Source organism: Lottia gigantea, assembly GCF_000327385.1.
Source record: "Lottia gigantea unplaced genomic scaffold LOTGIsca_74, whole genome shotgun sequence".
NCBI classification, from domain to species: domain Eukaryota; kingdom Metazoa; phylum Mollusca; class Gastropoda; family Lottiidae; genus Lottia; species Lottia gigantea.
The window spans coordinates 126003-145567 of record NW_008710478.1 but is presented as its reverse complement, the minus strand read 5'-3'; the positions used below and the strand labels follow the sequence as shown (position 1 = coordinate 145567).

General features: G+C 34.6%; 2 protein-coding genes across 2 annotated transcripts; both read right to left on the bottom strand.

The window, feature by feature from the left end:
* Nucleotides 1-1790: 1790 nt before the first annotated feature.
* Nucleotides 1791-13453, bottom strand: LOTGIDRAFT_131547 (hypothetical protein; the record flags this gene model as incomplete). The annotated part of the gene is made up of 10 exons (XM_009066190.1): nucleotides 1791-2019; nucleotides 2560-2711; nucleotides 3496-3636; nucleotides 4333-4503; nucleotides 4937-5077; nucleotides 5317-5405; nucleotides 6301-6485; nucleotides 7068-7210; nucleotides 7558-7666; nucleotides 13275-13453. 10 exons carry the CDS (start codon nucleotides 13451-13453, stop codon nucleotides 1791-1793), a joined length of 1539 nt encoding a protein of 512 aa, XP_009064438.1.
* Nucleotides 13454-15337: 1884 nt separating this feature from the next.
* LOTGIDRAFT_168302 (hypothetical protein) lies at nucleotides 15338-17845 on the bottom strand (the record flags this gene model as incomplete). The annotated part of the gene is made up of 1 exon (XM_009066189.1): nucleotides 15338-17845. One exon carries the CDS (start codon nucleotides 17843-17845, stop codon nucleotides 15338-15340), a length of 2508 nt encoding a protein of 835 aa, XP_009064437.1.
* Between the last annotated feature and the right edge of the window lie 1720 nt (nucleotides 17846-19565).

Below are 19565 nucleotides of genomic sequence, written 5' to 3'. Positions count from 1 at the left end.
TTTTGTTCCAGAGCTGAAGATTTGATGAATCTGAGGGCTCAAGTCTTTCAGACATGTCTTTTACTTGTGACCTCGGCCAGTGCTTCTATTGGAGTGTATCTTCCTGTAACACCCAACATGAAAATAAAACTAGATATTCTAACATGTCCTGACTAAAAATATATATGTGGTTGAAGGGAGATAATTATAATGTAATTGTAGTCTGTAGTAAGTCACTATTAGTTTGATTCTCTGACAGTTTAACAAAACATACCAGAAAAGTTACAGTTCAATTAATCTAGCCCCAGGGTCACAAAAAATTTCTCATGTTCAGCTTAGTTTTTACTCAAATTCATTATGACCCTTGCATCAAGAAAAGGTAAAATTTGAAGATTACTGTGATAATACCAGAAACAGTGTGAAATAAAGGAATAGATTGTTGTTGTTTTTTTCATTGATACAATCATTATGCACTTGTAATATGTGTTTAAACTTTGAGAAAACTCTCAGGTAAGTATGAAAAAGATTTGTGGCCCTGAGGCCATCTCATTCAATTGAAAAAGTATAAAGAAAACTATACACTTAATAAATATGAAAATAATTATGAATAATTCAAGTCTGGAGTCCACTTCATCAGAGTTGATCCACAGAATGAAGAAAACAGAACACAATATGTTTAAATATATACACAAGATCACTGATTGACTCTTCATAACATTTGACCAATCAGACTGCTTCACTCCCATTCTAGAATGTAAATATCATGGATACAATAATCTGCACTGACTGATCAATACAAGTTTATAAATATAGTCCAATTCTGACAAAGAGATTACTGTAGTCTGTAGGCCATATTTCATGAGGAGTTTTCTGTTGTCTATATTTCACATTGCGTATTTAAGCTGAATAAGTTGGGAATAAAACAATTTGATGTTATAATCAATACACTACTCATGTAGTCCATAGTTCACAAAAAGTTTACTGCAGTCTGTAGTCTAACTTTCACAGAGTTACCTACACTCAGTTATATGCTGATTCAAAACAGTTACAATACACATTTGTGTTATGTGTCCTTTTTCACAAGGAGTATTTATGCTGGTGTTTGATATCTTTTCTACACAAGAATAATAATATTATGATAATAAAAGTAATTTCATTGTGGTCTGTATTATCACTAGATTATGGTTCCTTGAAGTGACTACCCTGAGGGTTATTTTTGCTGTATAAGGCAGGAAAGGGGACGTAACTTGTTTTTGATATGCTGCTGTAAAAACACTGCCTGATATTCCTTGAGAGCGGAATCTGAAAAAGAAGTTTAAATCAAATGTTTTACATGCTAGAAGGTCACTTAAAGCTGTGGTATCTATTAGTGATAACTAAAAAAACACAAGGAAATTTATTACTGTATAAAACACTTGTTTATTAACAAAGTACATAACGCTTCATAAACGAGGCTCCACTGTATACCGTATATTTCCGAATATAATGCACAGTTTTTTACCCCAAAATGGGCCCCTTACAGAAGAGGTACGTACTATACACAGTGAAATAAATTTTGAGTTTTTTTCCTTTTCGAAAATACCGCGAATCAATGTTGAGGAGGATCAGCCAGTTTGTCTTCTTTCATTGCCATATTGTTATGTTTTTAAGATCGTTTCGGGAGTTATAACAACTCATTAGACTGTAATGTATTTTGTAAATATTTTGTATGAATATATTTGAAATTACTAAACTGAAATAGGTATATTAATGTGTTTATTCCCTTGTGTTTCTTGTTATATGTGCTCTCAGCTTCTAGATGTGGTTCAAATCTAATATCTATCAGTTTTCTTAAACTTACTTGAAACTTTGAGTGTAAGGTGATGATAAACTTGTCGTAGACGATCAGCGTTTAACTGACTGACTTCATGATGATTGACCATGGGTAGGGGATAATCTTTACCAATAATACATTTAGCTGATTTCTGGACTGACTCAGGGGCTGTCCAGGGTTCAAAGATATATTCTTGTGGGTAGGCCCGTAATATTGGTAGATAATGCCTGTAATAATAAATGATTATGAAGCAAACAAGCTTTTGATGCCGGTCTCTTCTGAACGACTGGATGCCTCTATATGTAATGATGCCTCTTAAATGTCACAGTTTTAATTTTATTTTGGTCGGTAAATCTTGTATTGGGAACCAGAGATAAAAGATATTCACGATGTCAAGGGAGTGTCTATTAATAAGCTTTCACATCGTCATGTTTTTTACGTTTTGCTTTACATAATGAGTACATGCAATACCTCTTAGATAGAATAGTATTTTTACTGGTTCAAATTCACCATCTTAAATGAAGTATTTAGATAAGGTGAACCAAAGTCTTATTTATTTACTGATCTGGGGACTAGGTTTAAAGGGGCATTCTGTTCTTATTTTTTTTTAGGTCCAAAAATATTTTTGCTCAAAAATATGATAACTATTCAAGTTTTATTTTAAAAATTCAGCCGTTAATTTTTTTACAGCAAAACTATTTCGTTCTGCTTTTTGGTAGGTGTTTGGAAACTACTGAACAGAATCAAATAAAATAAATAATACGAACCTTATAAAATCACCAGAAGGGTCAACTCGTTTACCAAAATTAACTGGACAATAACAGTGAAAAAATTGAGCAAAAAAACTGCTACATGATAGCCACATCCACATTCCTGCATTTATACTCCAATCAGCATCCAGTAAATACTCATCAAATATCTGAATGGGGATAAAAGAAAAGTTTGCACAGCTGACAATGTGATATTTGAAGGGCCTTATTCTTGAAACAATTAACTATAAAGATGAACATTATAATCCAATTAGACTAACCTATTATTAAAGGGAAAGGTGTGTGATTTTAGGTGTTTATTTAACTCTAGAATATATGTAAATAGTCTTCAGAAGTACTAGAAATGTACGAAAATCACATAATTCCTTCAAAAATACCTCAAACTGGGAATTTCTATAGATGTCTTTTCTATATATGGCAGTGGCTCGAAAAAATATGACTTTTTAACTTCAAACGTGGATAATTCTGGACACACGTGGATTTGAAGGGCAACCCTAAATTTCAAGGGTGAGCTGTGAACACTATCACTGATTCACCTAACAGAATCCACATAATAATGTTTATGTGGTATTTTTATAAGCATATATACTATACACCACTTCTTTCCCTCTAGTATATCTGTCTCTTGTCTCTGTCAAAAACTGTGTCCAAATACAATGTACTCTGTGATATCCGACATCTGAGTATTCTGATATTCTGCGTAATCCGACATTATTTTCTGGTCCCGATTGATTTCCTTTTTAGGCTAGTTTAAAAAACTCTGAGTACTCTGACACTCTGTGTATTTCGAATTACGACACAAATCAGTGGTCCTGAGACTTATCTTAATCACTTAGTACTCTGACACTCTCGCTAATCCGACATTGTTTTACAGTCCCAGTGTATGTCGGATTACGCAGAGTATACTGTATACGGTACTACAGAGTTACCTACCTTCATTCCTTCTTCCCATGATAACCAGAGATCACCTCGTGTTAAGAAACAAGCCACGGCATGTCGTGCTAGATGATGAATCCATCCGTCTTTCTTTAACTGAGTCATGATGGCATCAATCCAGGGATATCCTGTCATACCCTGAAAATATTTCACACATTGGAATATAATCAGGACAGGGTTTAGAGTGAGAGTGAAATTAAGTGAGTTCTACCTTTTCTGTTTTAGCTCTAGTGAGAACTACACAATGTAGTGTGCAATGAGGGAAATGTTGCCAGGGACAGTGACATCAACCTACTCTTTTTCAATCTTCAACTGTAGAGGGATCTTTAACATGCATGACCTATAACACACAGGCCTCAGTTACACTTTCTTGAAGTAAAGAGTTAACTGTGAAATAAAATGAGTTCTATATCCTACTCTTCTGCACCTAATTGAAGTTATAGAGATGAACACTATGCAGTGAGCTGTGAGGGAAATTAGAGAGCAAAACCCCAGCTGTGCATTTATCTAATCAAAGAACTATATTCCACAAGTTTGTTAAAACAGATACACATTGTGGGAGCATTCACATTTGCTTGTCATGTTATTGTCATGCTTCAGATTATAGAAAATCAAATAAAACAAAGTTTTACATCCTACAGTTTTGCTCCTGATTTGACTTATGAAAATGAGAAACACAATCATTGACTGTACTGGAAACTTCAACATGGATTGTTGACCTAAACAATCTGCATTACTGCCAAAAAGAAACCATGTATTTCTCCATTTACAAGATTACGACTTCAACATAAACAATGGGGAACTATGAAATATAATCATATCATTTATATTTACCGCTGTCCATTTGGCTAACGCTGTAGAATTTTTATCCCATGGAATCTGAACACAAATTGGGTTGCCCTGCATTTGATCAAACTTCATGTTGTCCCTGGCAACCAGATAGAAAAACTCTCTCCATAGTAACTGACCATACATCGCTAGGGAGGGCTCTTCACCTCGGTTTAACTGAAATATATCAACAAATTGGGAAGTTATATGAGATAGTTGGTATCTGAATCCTACATGGGCAATTTCTTTGTGGTCTGTTTCTATTGGAAATAGTAGTAATTAGAATAGTAGACAATTTATTTGTTGTCTGTCTGAATTTTTCTACTTTGATATACTAGTTTTCTGAATCCTACAAGGAAAATTTATTTGTGGTCTAGGAAGAGTTAATTATGCTCATCTGATTGGATTCAGCCATTAAAAAAGTCTCATGAATATAGTCTTCAATGAACTTGTCAAGTCTAGTGACCTACTAACAGTATTTAAATAGTGACATATTGACCTAGTATTGGCCGTTAACTATGGAGATCATTAAAGGTTTCGTATCTACTGTCCTAATGACCTTTAAGTAGTGACCCATTGACCTAGATACCATCTTGACCTAGTGACCTACCTTTTTAAATAAATCTCTAAGCTGCCAATAAAACTCCCGAGCTGACAGACAACCAAACCGTAAATACGGACTCAGAGTTGTCTGACTTGGCATTAAAGATTCAGGTGTCATTTTCGGTGTTTCAAAACTTGCAATCCATGCCTGTTAAAATGAAAAAAAACTTATGTACATAAGGATAAATCATTTTCTGTGGCCTTTATCGCTTTCACAAGCTACATTTGACATATTTTAGATATATCAAGGGCTGTAACCCTGAAAGACCCAAAACATCTTATTTGACTAATCTTGTGGATATAACACTACGTCATACATTTACAATCTGACAAAAACTATGACCACCATATTACTATAAGGGAGTTTAAAAAATGAAATTTTCTTACCTTTCGTTCCAGATGCCGATGAAGTCGACATAAAGCCTCTGTTTCACCTCCTTTGAAGGCTATCTTATTTAGATTAGCACAGTCAAAACCTGTCAACAGATAAAAATATTTTACACAATATTTACAATGGTCTATGCCATGCAGTGTGCAACAAGGGAAATTTAGCCAAACTAAATTTCCAACAAGTTAGAACACTTAACTTGTACAGCTTGAAACACACAAAGCTTCATATTATTAATGTTAACTCTCCATAAGAGACACTATATTGATAAACATTGTCACAGATTCACAGTTTCAGAATGATGAAAATGCTCTGTCTAAAGTTACTTCTTCTAGCATTGTATCAGATGAAATATATACACAACAAAAGAAATTTGATATATGTGCACATGATGTGAGATTAATGCTTGTTACCCGTAATCAAGATACAAGTAATGATAGATATTTTGGTTGATTTATGGTAGAGAATTTGGACATTGAAAACGGTAGGTCCCATGAAAATTTGGTCAGGAAAAAAAAAATCGGTAGAATTGGGTATCCCGTCAGTAGAGCAGTAGAAACCCGACATTATCGGTAGATTACACTTGTATGTGCACATCCCGGTAATCAGTTCAAATCCAAACACAATCAGTCCATTATGTTCTTAGGTAATTTAAGTAGTATTCAAATCAATATAAGTTTGACTTGTATAGTTTCTAAACAATTCAAATTACCTAAAAATAAAATAGACTAGTCTGGTTTATGTTTGGAATCAAATATCTTTGCTGCACAATACAAAATTGAGAAAATTATTGTGATATTGTGGTCTGGATTAGTCCAGTTACTTCCCTTATAGTCCGGTAGAGTTGCTTGCCCTTCATGCCAAGTGCCAAGAAGTGGTTCAGAGTGCCTCAAAGGATTTCATGATTGAAATTTTACTCTGGTTTTTATCCTACTATTTTGTGTGATTGGAACCACCACCCAGAAAAATATATTTGAACGTACCCAATGTAGCGAGATCTGGTACACCATATTTTTCATCGTGATCACTCTGTACTGTATTTTCACAGTTATTGATCAATTTCTCTGTTAGTTTATTAACAGTTCCATTCGGTGGCCCCATCACACACAGCAGGGACTGGAACCGCAGAAAGGTCAATGGAGGCTTTCCACTATTAATTTGTATAATGCTGAAAATATAAAAATTACAATTTATTGAAACAGCACGAACAGCAAAGAAATAACAGTGTTAGTTAGGCGCCAGCCTCTAGAGACTAGAGGTATAATATAAATAGGGTACCGACTGAATCAATGGGGGGACAACTGTCAAATTTCAGATTCAAAATGTGACCACTCTGTCTCCCATGGAGTTGTCTCCTAAAGAAATATGTTCAAAAATAGAAATGATTTGGTGCATTCTGACACATATTTTGAAGCAAAAAACATACAGTAACCTCTCTAAACAAACAATTCAAGAACAAGGGCAATAACTCATAGTTAATATTTTTGCGATTCTTCTGATTTTCAATAGGGTTCATCCTTGGGTAATAACAAACACTCACACCAAGTTCGTCAAAATCCATCAAGAAACCAGCTCTCTATCGTGCCCACAAACAATTGTGGACAGACGGACAGATGAAATAGAAATGATTGGTGCATTCTGAAACATATTTTGAGGCAAAAACATACAAAAACCTCCCTAAACAAACAGAACAGGATGGACATTTTACCGAGCAATTGTTCCCAATTAATAATTCTACAAGTAAACTTACTCTTGAAGATTATATAATGTATGTGAAGTTTTCTTAATAACTTCCACTCCAGCATCGTGAGCTAGTGATGTTATAACGTTATCTCGATTACGTCCATGAGGTTCGGTCTCTTCTTCAAATGTTAACGCTGTTATCTTCCACTTCTAAAATTTCAAAACAATATCACTTAATTCGTAACACTTAGTCCAAAAACATTGGTGGATGTTGATGACAAATTTAGGGCAATGACAGATGATTGTCTATACAAAAGTAGGTCAGAGCAACTCATATAAAAAGTGAAATATGTCTGGCCCTAAACAGGATATCACCTCTGTATATCATGACGAGGAAAAGGTAGCCAGATTTATCAGGCTGTAATCCAACTACCAACTGAGGTACCCAAAATATCTAATTGAACTCGCCACTAAGCTATTTTACTGCCACAACCAGAGAGATAGGTTTTGTAAAGAAAATGAAATATCCCCTCAAAATAAAAAAAAATAACTCTGACCTTGAACAAGGAAGGAAAAACAGCTACTGGTTGACCAAGAACAACATATAATCTAGAGTTAAGTTTCCTTAAACTGCTGTCAAGATCTTCCAGACATTCCAATAAAAATCTGAAATAAATCAAAAGAACAGAATGAAATGAAATGAAGTTTTACATACTCTGATTCATTCAAGGTTATCCATGTAAGAAAGTCTGATGACCTGATCTTCACCTTCAATCCAGCTGTAAATGGCTAGAAATAATCTCTGAAAGATCAATGCCGAGAGGTTTAGCCAAGGATAAGCTGTTAGAAAGTAGCCTTGACTGTGAACCAAAGTAACCTAAGTAACCTAAGTTCCTTGTAAAATAAAGTTGTTTCTTTCTTCCTTCTATGTTTTAAATGGCATATGCTATTCAATGAAAAACATACTGTGTAAAAAATTCCAGAAATAAAATTGTTATTTTTCATAGAAAAAAACTAGACGACTATTTCAAATTAACTATAGCTTCTGTTTTTAGAAAAATATAACAGGGAAAATATAATCAATAATAAAGATACAAAATAATTGAATAGATCATATAAAAAAAAACCTGCTAATTCAAGGTTAAAATTATGATGACATCTTCATAAGATACTTTCTAAAAAGTAAAATTTCACGCCAAATATGAACCCTTAGACAGACGTTACATAGGAATGAACGATTCACTTTTCATGTGTCACGAGTTATTAATGTCCCAAGCCATAAGCAAGCTGTTTTCAATGGTCTGCTTACATAGGCATTCATTTTATAATTTAAATCTGTTCACTTCATTTCTTGAGCTCACTCACCAATGACATACATGATTCGAGAAATGAACATGTTTATTATTCGTGAATTGAACTGGTCAAGAAGCATGGTAACCAACATTTCCCTTCATGTGAAATGAGGAGTGAATCATGAGGTGTGAACAGTTAAAACCCGAGGTGTGAAAAGTGAATCTTCATTCCTATGTATTGTCTGCCTTATGGAAATCTTTTTGAAGATACATTCTATATTGATGCTCTTGACCCACAAATACATGTTTGATTGAACAACAAAGATTACAAACACTTTTGAATATCAAAATGAACTCAATTCGGATACACACTCAAATAGTTTCTCAATTAGAATTATTTCTAAACTTGACTTGAAATATTTTAGTCATATGATTGCAGACAACTTCTTGATACAAATTTCAGATACACAATACTTATCAGGACAGATAGCTTTGTAAATTGAATTGAACTTTCAAGCATAAAGGCAGTCTAATTAAAAATAGACCAAACTTTCTTTCCGTTATTACATTTAATTTTTAATATAGCCACTTTAGTTAAGGTCTAAAGACTGGCCTCTTAAACATTCGTCAAAATAACCTTCTGATCTTATTTATGACATCTTTAACCAATCACTTCACTCTCTCACAAAATGCAGAGGGCAGGAATCTGATTGGATGAAGCAGGCTTAGGTCAAAAGGTTATTTGGACGAAGGTTTCAAAGGCCAGTCTTTAGACCCTAACTGAAGTGGCTATATAAAAAATACTAATAAAACTTGGAACGAAAGTCTGGTCTAATTTTTCTGGTCTAATTTTTATTAGACCGGCGCATGAGCAGAGAAAGCGAATTTACTAAATAGGCACGAGAAAATCAATAACGAGAATTTCTACAGGTTGATATATATTACGAAGTTAATAATTAAAAGGTGGAAATAAATATAGGAAGTTATTTATATAACTAATATATATTTACTTCACGTAACCATGGAAATGAAGTTGTGATTGAAAAACTCTAACCATAGTCAGATAGCTTGCCAGGCAAGGTATAATACACCACATGGCAGCTTTGATTTTAAAAAAAATATTTGGCAGTACTTTAATCAATATTTGAAGGAATTATGTGATTTCTCTGCTGTTGCTATTACTTCTGAAGACTATTTAGTCCAAGACCCAAATGAATTTCCCAAAGGGAGAAACATGGCCTTTAAACTTGTTACAAATGCTTGTTTAGAATACTTATCAGACAGCTACTTATAGAAATGAAGGTTAAATTCTTCAAGTGCTTGATCAGAGTAAGCTAAACCACTGAAGCGAGACAGTGATAGTGGGAATTTTATACAGTATAACATATATTACAATGCTATTGGCTAAAAGTTGGAAGTATATATAGGAAGTTACTTATATAACCTAATCCATTAATAACTTACAACAAGCTATTCCTCTATCTATCATTATTAGACATCAACAATGGTAATTTATATTCTTCAAAGGAGAACAGTCTGGATCTAGTGATCCAATTTTTCTACTTTAGTTTGTTAGACATTCTAATATTTCTGTACTAGAGATTACGCAAGATTTGACAACTTCAACTTCAGTTGTGTAATTTTAATAACTCAATTACTCTGATTACTGTAATTTACATAGAGGATAAAATGGTTACAGCCTCATGCCACTATGTTAACTGTAGGACGGCATGCTTGGTACAAGTTTGTTTACTGTAGTCTGCTTTAATTGTCACTATATTGTCATTATATACTAAGTAACAAATATAATGATAAATAGTACTATACAGCAATGATTAAATTGATAAAGTTTCAAAACTACAATTCCATAGTTAAGCATTACTGAGATTAAAAAAATTCCTGTTCCTGAGACTTAAGTGAGATTGGTAAAAAAAATGGTGCACCGTCCATTCTATTGATACAATTTATTTATTTATTTTTAATTATTTTTTGACAGAATGCAACAGGAAGAAAATCTTAAAATTATTTAAACTGAAAATTCTAGTTTATCATCCTTTAATTATAACAAACAAGAGAAGACTTCAAATTAAGAATTATTACATCGCATTTGGAGTCATGTGAGACCCCTTTTGCGAAATAAAATCTTTAAGCATTTCGTAATTAAATGTAGGTCAGGTAAATTGAAGGTCGTAATTTTGAGATTTTTCTTTCAACATGATTTCTTTAACAAGTGGAACAAAAAGTGATTTTATAACCAAACATATGATGTGTAGTAAACTGCGGAAAAAAAATGAAATATCTAGATCAGTAGCCTCTTTCATGATTTCTTAACTAAGATAATTTTAGTGCTTCAGTCAATAAAAACAAATAACTGTTAAAGAGGTTTTCTAAAATTAGTATGTGTATCGGGGACACTGTTAAATACAATTTTCACCATTCCAATTTTCAATCAGACGCCAGTGGTTCCTGCAATTCTACTAAAACTATGTGTTTGATGACAGCACTTACTGCAAATTATGCTTTACCACATAAGGCCCTTCGCACTAAGTGACCTATGAAAATTGAAAAGGTGCAAATTGATGCTATGAGTATCCCTGATACACGCAAAAAATTTTGAAAACCTCTTTACAATCCCTTTAAAGTTTTATCATCCAATGAGATTCTTTTTTTCTTAACAACATATTTTCTTCAAGTTTTCAAGAATAAAGCCTCTCTGTTTTAATCAGATTGATAAAATGTTATTAATTACCATATTATAAATGTTTTAAACTTGCCATTGATAGTATTTAAACAAGTTTAATAATTATTGACCTATATGCACTAAATAAAGAAGAATAGAATGGAATTAAACCTGACATACTTTTAGTTTGAAATTTCAATTTTCCTTTTGAACCACACTGACTCATAACAGGGACAGGTGAGTATATCATTTTTGCCCGATGACATCGAATAAAGTTGCTTGATAATTTTAAGGGTAATATGAGCAAATGTTTCAGATCATGGGCCACCGATAAAACATAAAATAAAAAGGGGAACAATCAGCATTCTGGGGGCGATTTGGGTCTTGATTCTTGAATATATGTAAATAGTCTACAGAAGTACTAAAAATGTACTGCATAATCCCTTCAATTATACACAAACTAGAAATTTCTCTTAAAGACATAAATGTTGAGATAAGGTAACTTCTGGACACACATGGCATTGAAGGCTCAGATGTGAGATGTGAACACTAATACTGGTAAGCTTAGCTAAAAAAAATGTTGTTTTGAAACTAAAATACGATAGGTCGAACAAATGGCGAATGTATCCCATTAAATTGAAAGTACATGTTATTCAGGTAAAATAGAATTAAATCAGGCTTAATTTCATTGGTGCATACAAGCTATTAATAACTGCGTGTTATTTTTTTATCATTAAAGAATTGTTTCAGGATTTAATTAAAGATGTTATTTGATCTAAGATGAATCGATTTGTGAAAGATAAATTTAGCCTCAGGAATATTTTAATCTAGTACATATCACATGTGGTACATTGACATTGAGTTAAAATACTGTTCACCAATATTAATGTTTATATGAATGAAAAGATATAATACAAACAATATTCCATGCTATTAACATTAAAGGGAATAGTAAAGAGGTTTTCTAAATTGTTTATGTGCATTGGGAACACTAATAGCATCAATTTGTGCTATTCCAATATTCAGTCAGATATCTGTGGTTCCTGCAATTCACGTAAAACTAAATGTTTGATGACATCACTAATCTCAAACTATGCTTTATCACATACAGCTTTTCGTCATAAGTGACGTCATTCAACACTTATTCTCAGTAAAATGCAGGAACCACAGACATCCGTTTGAAAATTGGAATGGTGCTAATTGATGCCATCAGAAAAATTTTGAAAATCACTTTACAATCCCTTTTATGTTATTGTTTATTTCATATCAACCATAAGTAATCATTATCTATATATTAAAATAAATTAACAAGAACTATATCAATCCTTGAAATTAGCACTGTACAATAAACTAACATTTTGTGAATAAGAGTGTTTTCGTCACTTATTTCGAAATTTTTGAATTTGATTCCATTAGGAAACAGTGACCTATTTTACAATATCATTTAAGCCAATTTTTTCTGTATGGATTGAAAAATCAGCTCCAAAATAGCACTCAGTCTTGGATTATTTTTGGGTTGATGGTTTTGCCAAACAATGAAAAAATCATTATATGGAATTATGATGAAGGGAATTTTATTCTGAAATAAGGGTCATTTTCACAGGAAATTTTTTTTGTCTTTATTAATGTAAAATCATACCTTATATTTTTGGGCCCAAAGGTTGAAAATAATTGTTAAATGATCAGAGAGAGTCAGGCTTAAAAGGACAGGTGTGCGATTTTGGTGGGTTGATTTTAGTCTAGATATGTAAATAGTCTTCAGAAATGTACGAAAATCAAATAATTCCTTTAAAAATACTTCAAACTAGGAATTTTTACTCATTATTTCTATATATATGTCTTTTCTATATATCGCAGAGTATCTTAAATTAACTAGTCGTCATTTTAACATTCAAACTCAGATAATTCTGGACACACATTGATCTGAAGGCTCAAATTTCGATGGTGAGCTGTGAACACTATTACTGATTAGCTCAGGTAAAAAGTTTCAGTTTCTGAGACTAAAGTATGATTGTCAAAAAATGGCCTACCTGTCCCTTTAAAATACAGATTTTTTTCGCATATAATTTTTATGAACAAGCTGCATTCTATACAACCTATGACAAGCAAATGATAATATCCTTAGAAAATCATGTGAAATGACTCTCACAGTCATGGCAGTGACTTAAAAAATCAAAGTCACCAAGTGATAAATAATATGAAAAAATAAAGGGCAGTGGGAAAAGAATGGATCATTATAACCCAACGTCAAATTCGCACCTGGAATAACATAAAATTGAAATGTTTGGAATATAGCACTTACCTCCATTTGTTAACCCCGATGTTGGAAGAACTGGCAAACCATGGATCCAAGATGTAAACACATCGAAACGTTGTAGCCCCTTTGACTGCTTCGATCAATGCTGGGTTGTCGTGTAATCGAAGTCCGCGTCGAAACCAATGAATTGAATGTTTCGCTGGGACATTGTCCTGTTCATTCATTTTATCAAATCAAGTTCGCGCTACCTTGACATTTCTCTTAGTTTTAATTCAACATTTTCATAGAATCGTTTCAGCTTTTCTCATTTGTCGGCCATTGTTATTTTCGTGCTAGAAAATTTACTTTAAAGGGAAGTAACTCGAATTAGGTGACATAGCTAGTCCGAGACAAGGTCTATTTGTTTGGCTCTTCCTCGAATATAGTCGTCACTTCAATAAGCTATTAACATTTATAGCCTTTTCCCTTTCTTCGTTAAGACTTTTTATAATGAAAATAATCGGATAAAGTCACAAATTATCCAATATGCTACGAATTCAATGCTTTTCATCCCACAAAAGCGGTCTAGCCTAAACTGAACAGCAGCGTAACCTACACTATAGCCTACTCAAGGAGGTTTAAAGAATGAAAAAAATGTTCTCAGATTCTTATGTTTTTCAGGGCCAATAACCGTTTCTATTTTTATCATAACACCTATCCGTTAGATGTGTGTAGTTCCTGTTATTATAGAATCTAATTGTTTAGCAGCTTTTGTGATAAGAACGTGAAAAGGGTTCTTAAAACTCTTAAGTAAAGCACTGGCCAAGGACACATTAGATGGGCATAGGCCTATACAGCTTCCTTACTTTGGAATTCATTCTTTACCACAAACTGTAAAACACAAGCCTTCTCTATATACATGTATATTTAAACAAGAACTGAAGAAGTTTGTTCTTATTGATAATAATGATTAATGCACGTAGCCAGACTTGATTGTTCGGAGAGGCAAGTAATATATCCAGAGGGACAATGGTGTCAGTGTTTCAGGTGGGTAATACATATGAATAAATATTCTAGAAGTATCATTATATTCCAGATGACAGTGTGAGAACCACATTGAAACATTGAAAGTAATAATTATTCTAGAAGTATCTATCTATAAAACTGTCTTATATAAAATTTTGAAGTACGATGATATTGTATTACTATATATACCCTCAACACGCAACAATGTAGTTTCAAGATAAAAATACCGTTTTTAATTATGAGATATACATTGTTTGTTTACAGAAAATATTTCTGAACACAGCCTTCGTTGCTCCAAAATCTGCAGTAAATAATATCAGGTTTTCAAATTCAATATTTGTGTTATCAAGAATTCTATACGCAATCACGCTCTACTTCAGAAACCGCGCGTTTGTGCAATTGTGTGCGTAAATGATCAAAATATTTATAAGGCATTCTTCTGGATTGTCAGCGGTTTACAAACTTAATTCTATCGATATACCTCGTAACCATGGAGTATTTAGGGGGCGGTAGATTCCAGAACCCAGGGATCTTCAGGCATCGCCTCGGAGAGACACCTCTCGCACCTCTCATTTTTGTTTTTGTTCTTGTTCATGTCAGTAGGAGGAAACCGGATAATGGAGACACACATAAACGCTAATGTCATGACTTAAGATCTGGTGTTTAGTTTCGTAGTTTCACTTTGGGTGGTCATCAACCGAGGAAATAAGTTTTTTAGCTGTTGGTAGTCACTAATATTAGATCCGAAAGACAAAAAACGTCTGTGTGATAGTTCTTATTGCCAATAATGGAGACGAAGCGGCCCAATTCGACCTCTCCAGAGCAAAGAGTAATAACAAAGGAAAAAAAAGAAATTAAATTGTATTTTTAATAAGATTGATATTTCATCAAAATAAAACTTCATTTCGGACTACATTTAAAAGAAATCAACCAAGGAAAACATCAAAGTTTGAATTTATTTATATAAGAAAGTTGTTTAGAATTAATATCATTACATAGATAATTCTAACCATTGGAAAGGTTGCATATCTCAGCAAACTAAAACTAAAACTAAAGAATTCCTCATTTCATTTCAAACTTAAAACATCCAACAGGATTGAACATCAAAGTTTGAAATTATTCGCTTCTTCCGAGAGTTGTTTTGATTTGATCTCTAGATCTTTGAGTCTTTCCTGTCTCATAGCCTCCCGTAAATCTGGATTGTTCAGATTTACCAGATCACGCAGTGACTTTTTTCGAGTTAATTTCGAAAGAGCGATAGAAACGTTGAAAAGGGACCCGATTGTTAAAGGACGAGTGCTGTTAATTTTAGGTGGATGTTCCACAAATATATCCGATTGCGTTTTCCGTAAATATCTTGTCGGATGTATCACCGCCGTAGCTGATTTGGTTTGTTTTAAGGTCGGATATTTTGCAGATTTTGGCAGAGAATGTCGTCTTGGGTCACTTTCATGCGCGCGATGGTATTCGGCGCCGCTTGACCATATGGTTTGAGATGCAGTAGTTTGGAAAGAAGGCGTGGTATTTAGTGATGCTTGTGTTGCTACTGTTTGGGAAAAGTTTCTACCAGCAGCTGAAATGGGTTGGGTGTAACTCTCACATGGTTTGGTGTCCTCATTATCACTGAAACGCACCTGCTTTTGCACGGTTGACCTTTGCGCAAGACCTTTAGAAACTGCATCGGCGTCCTTAGACGTATCACTAGATTCCGCACCAACCACATTGACTTGACTATTGCGTTCCTCAGCATTTGAAACAGCTTCTAAATTCTTTCCAGACTCGCCAGTCTCTTGAGCACCAACATTGCTCTGATCGCCTGAAGGAACAACCACAACTGAAGTTCCGGGCTGTTGTTCTTGAAGTCCTTGTTCTTCAGCTTCGTCTTCAGTGTCAGCCTCTGCATCGCTTCCTGAACTGAAAAAACTGTCCTCAGATTCACTTTCGTCGTCGGTGGAGTCCAAAACAAAAGGAGCGTAGAGATGATTGGTATGCACATGCGGCTTGGGCTTCTTAACCGCGAGGCTCCTTGGTATGCTTGATGTTTTCAGGCAGTCGTGCTTTGTGGGACATAACAAAGTAGCTCTTGAGCGTGAATCGGAACTTCTCGGAGTGCGTCTTGAGCTGGTGATTCTTTCCTCGGCTGAATCGAAAGTGGAACTCATTGAATCTGGCGAATACCGATTTGACTTGAGTTTTCTTGATTTACAGTTGTCTTCATAGTCGAAAAGATCAGCTATAAATCCAAGAGAGTTACTGGCCCTGCTCGATGGCGATCTGCTGCTCCGACTGTTACGTCCACAACATCGCTCCACCGATTTCGCTCTGGATGATGCAGATGTAAGATTTCTGTCTTCATATCCCAAAAAGTTCTCAATAGACCCATTTGATAATGAAGATCGGTTACCAGATCGACTGAGACTTCGCGTCCTTTGTGATACTGATGTAGGTCTTTCATTCCTTTCAAGAAATTCCCTCCGGCTTTGATCCACATCACGAGAGTCACCTCTTCTTTTTTGTCTGTTGAGGTGTGCGGTAAGTTTGCTGCTTAAAACGCGGTCATGTTGTTGTTTTGCAGATTTCGGGCGACCAGACGACACACTTCTTTCATTCTGCTTTTGGTCTGATGGTACTTCCGGTGATGTTGCTAGGCTCGCTGCAGAGTTTGCTACAGGAGACAACCCTTGTTTTCTTGACCTGCTTGATGTTGGCCTGTCATAGTAATCCCTTTGGGACGTTGTTCCAGGCCTGTTTCTGGATCTATCTCTTTCCCGACTGACTCGTTCTTCTTTCATTGGTATTTGATTATGGATCGCTTGTGACGCATCTTTATCGTAAACCACGTATCCAGAAGAAGTTACTTCTGAAGTGCTTGCAGGTACTTTATGTCGACCTGATCCTATTCTGCTACTATTCCGATTCAAACTTATCCTTGACGATACACGTGGTCTTTCAGTCGACAGTGTTTTGTGCCTGTTCATCACTTCTGGTGTTACTCTGTTTGAAGAAGTTGATGATGAATTTGACCTTGACATTCTACTTCCGGTTGACCTTTCCACATCCGCAATGGAATCACTTTGTAACACTATTTGAGCCAAGTCATCCTGAATATAAGCATTGCAGGGTATTTTTATGAAATGATTTTTATCCAATCTTAACGCCTTTATGTCTTTTGTACGAGGTTCCAATTTCGACTGAATTTTGTCGTTTTCCAGATAGAGTCTAAAAACTTTAGCAGATTGTTCTTCGGGGTCTCTTCCGAAGTCGTTAATCATCTTTGCTCGCTTATTCACTCTGTAACATCTAGGGCTGATTTCCAAATCCGACCCAATCGTCATTTCCCGCATAAATCTCCGAAGTTCCCTTTCACGTCGTTTCCATTCCATCAACCGCTTTTCGCTCAATCGGAGCCCAGATTTGGAATGTCGGGAGTGGGCGTAGATGTTGTCCATCCTGTCCTCTGGGGGAAGTCCCACATCACTGTTTCCCGAGGTCCGACGGATTGCTTGGAAACTTTTCAGAATATTGCGTCTCTCCATGTCAATTTTCAACTTTCGTTTGACCAGATCTCGTTCAAGAAGGTGGATTTGTTTACCTAAATTACCTTTATTCATGATATCGATTGATCGATTTTGATTGAAGAATTGATTGATTGGAACCTTGACTGAGAGAAAACGTTGATCTGTAAAGAGAAAGGTGATTGAATGAATAGAAAAGTTAGTTTTATCGATTTGTCATTAATCTCTATGTAGGCCTATTCTATTCCAATCAGACGGGTCCTAATATACATGTATACAAATCATGGCTAATTCATTAAAGCCAGGATTGTTCCAATTTAAAGAAAATAATGAAAGAATTTTTTGAGATCACACATACAATAATATGTATAAATACAGTTAATTTATTTTCATTTTCATTTTCCGATATATTTTTATTTCCAAGACAGCTTGCCAGGCAATGATATACGCCCACCAGGCAACTTTGATTTTGAATAAAAATATTTGGCAGTACATTAACAATCACCAGTATGAAATATTCAACCTTCAGCCATACACTTCTTTTGAGCTTTCTGAGTTGATACTGAATAATAATGCCAAGTTTTGTCAAAATCCAACAAGAATCGTACCTTTTTAGTGTTTGCGAGCTGAAATTGAAAGAGTTAAGAACAAGGTCAATAACTCATATAAAATATTTTTCGATTAAGGGTGGAGGGTGTATGAATGTTGTTCAGGAGTATGATTAACTTGACATATTTTGAAATATGTTTTTTTTTTTTCTAAAAGCATAGATAATGTAATGATGAAATGGCTGACTACACAGAAACTTCTGTCATTGGAAAATAACAAAGTGACTTACCAACAAGACAAGAAACTTCTCCCTTAAGATGACTTCACTTGTGAACCACCCAAATCCCTTAAGTTTCTCTCTCATCTCATGTGTTATATTATGCAATTTTCAAATATCCTTTAAAGGTATTTTGACCTCTAAATATCTAATTACGTGGTTGATGAATCTCAATTTGTCATTGTCATAATGAAAATCAAAATCTATGAAGCATCCAAAGCCTTATTTCAATGATTGAAGGTTATTTCAATTCATTGTTTCATTTCATTCAATTAATTAAAAAATAATCCACGACATAGGATTCCCATCTGAAACATAAAATTCTGATATTTAAAGGGCTATATCCCTTCAATGAGCCAAAACGTTTAAGGCACAGGTCAATAACTTGCCAAACTGGTTATTATCAGGGATCGAGAACATAATCTAAATTGGATCAAGTACCTGATTGCAAATGAAATGGTGTCCTATGTCATACTTTTCTGCACCTAATTGGGCTAGTAAAGACAAGCAATACCATATAGTGAGGGAAATATTGGTGAAAGTGTCATCTCAGACCATGCCCGGGCGACGTATTCTCGAAACGATCTTTCGATAGGATATTCCTGAAACTGTGTTAGAATTTAATACCCTAGCGCCGAGATCGTTTCGAGAATACGCGGCCTGGACCCTGGAAGGTTAGTAAGCAACCATTCAACGCACGGACCCATTGATGATGGTGACAATTCTAACTATACATCAAATCACTATCAGAGCTTATAATTCAACCCAAGATTAAAACTAATCTGACACACCCAAAACCAAGATTAAAACTAGTCTGACACGCACCCCAACTCTAGATTAAAACTAGTCTGACACACACCCCAACTCTAGATTAAAACTAGTCTGACACGCACCCCAACTCAGATCAAAACTAGTCTGATACACCCCAACTCTAGATTAAAACTAGTCTGACACACACCCCAACTCAGATTAAAACTAGTCTCACAGACA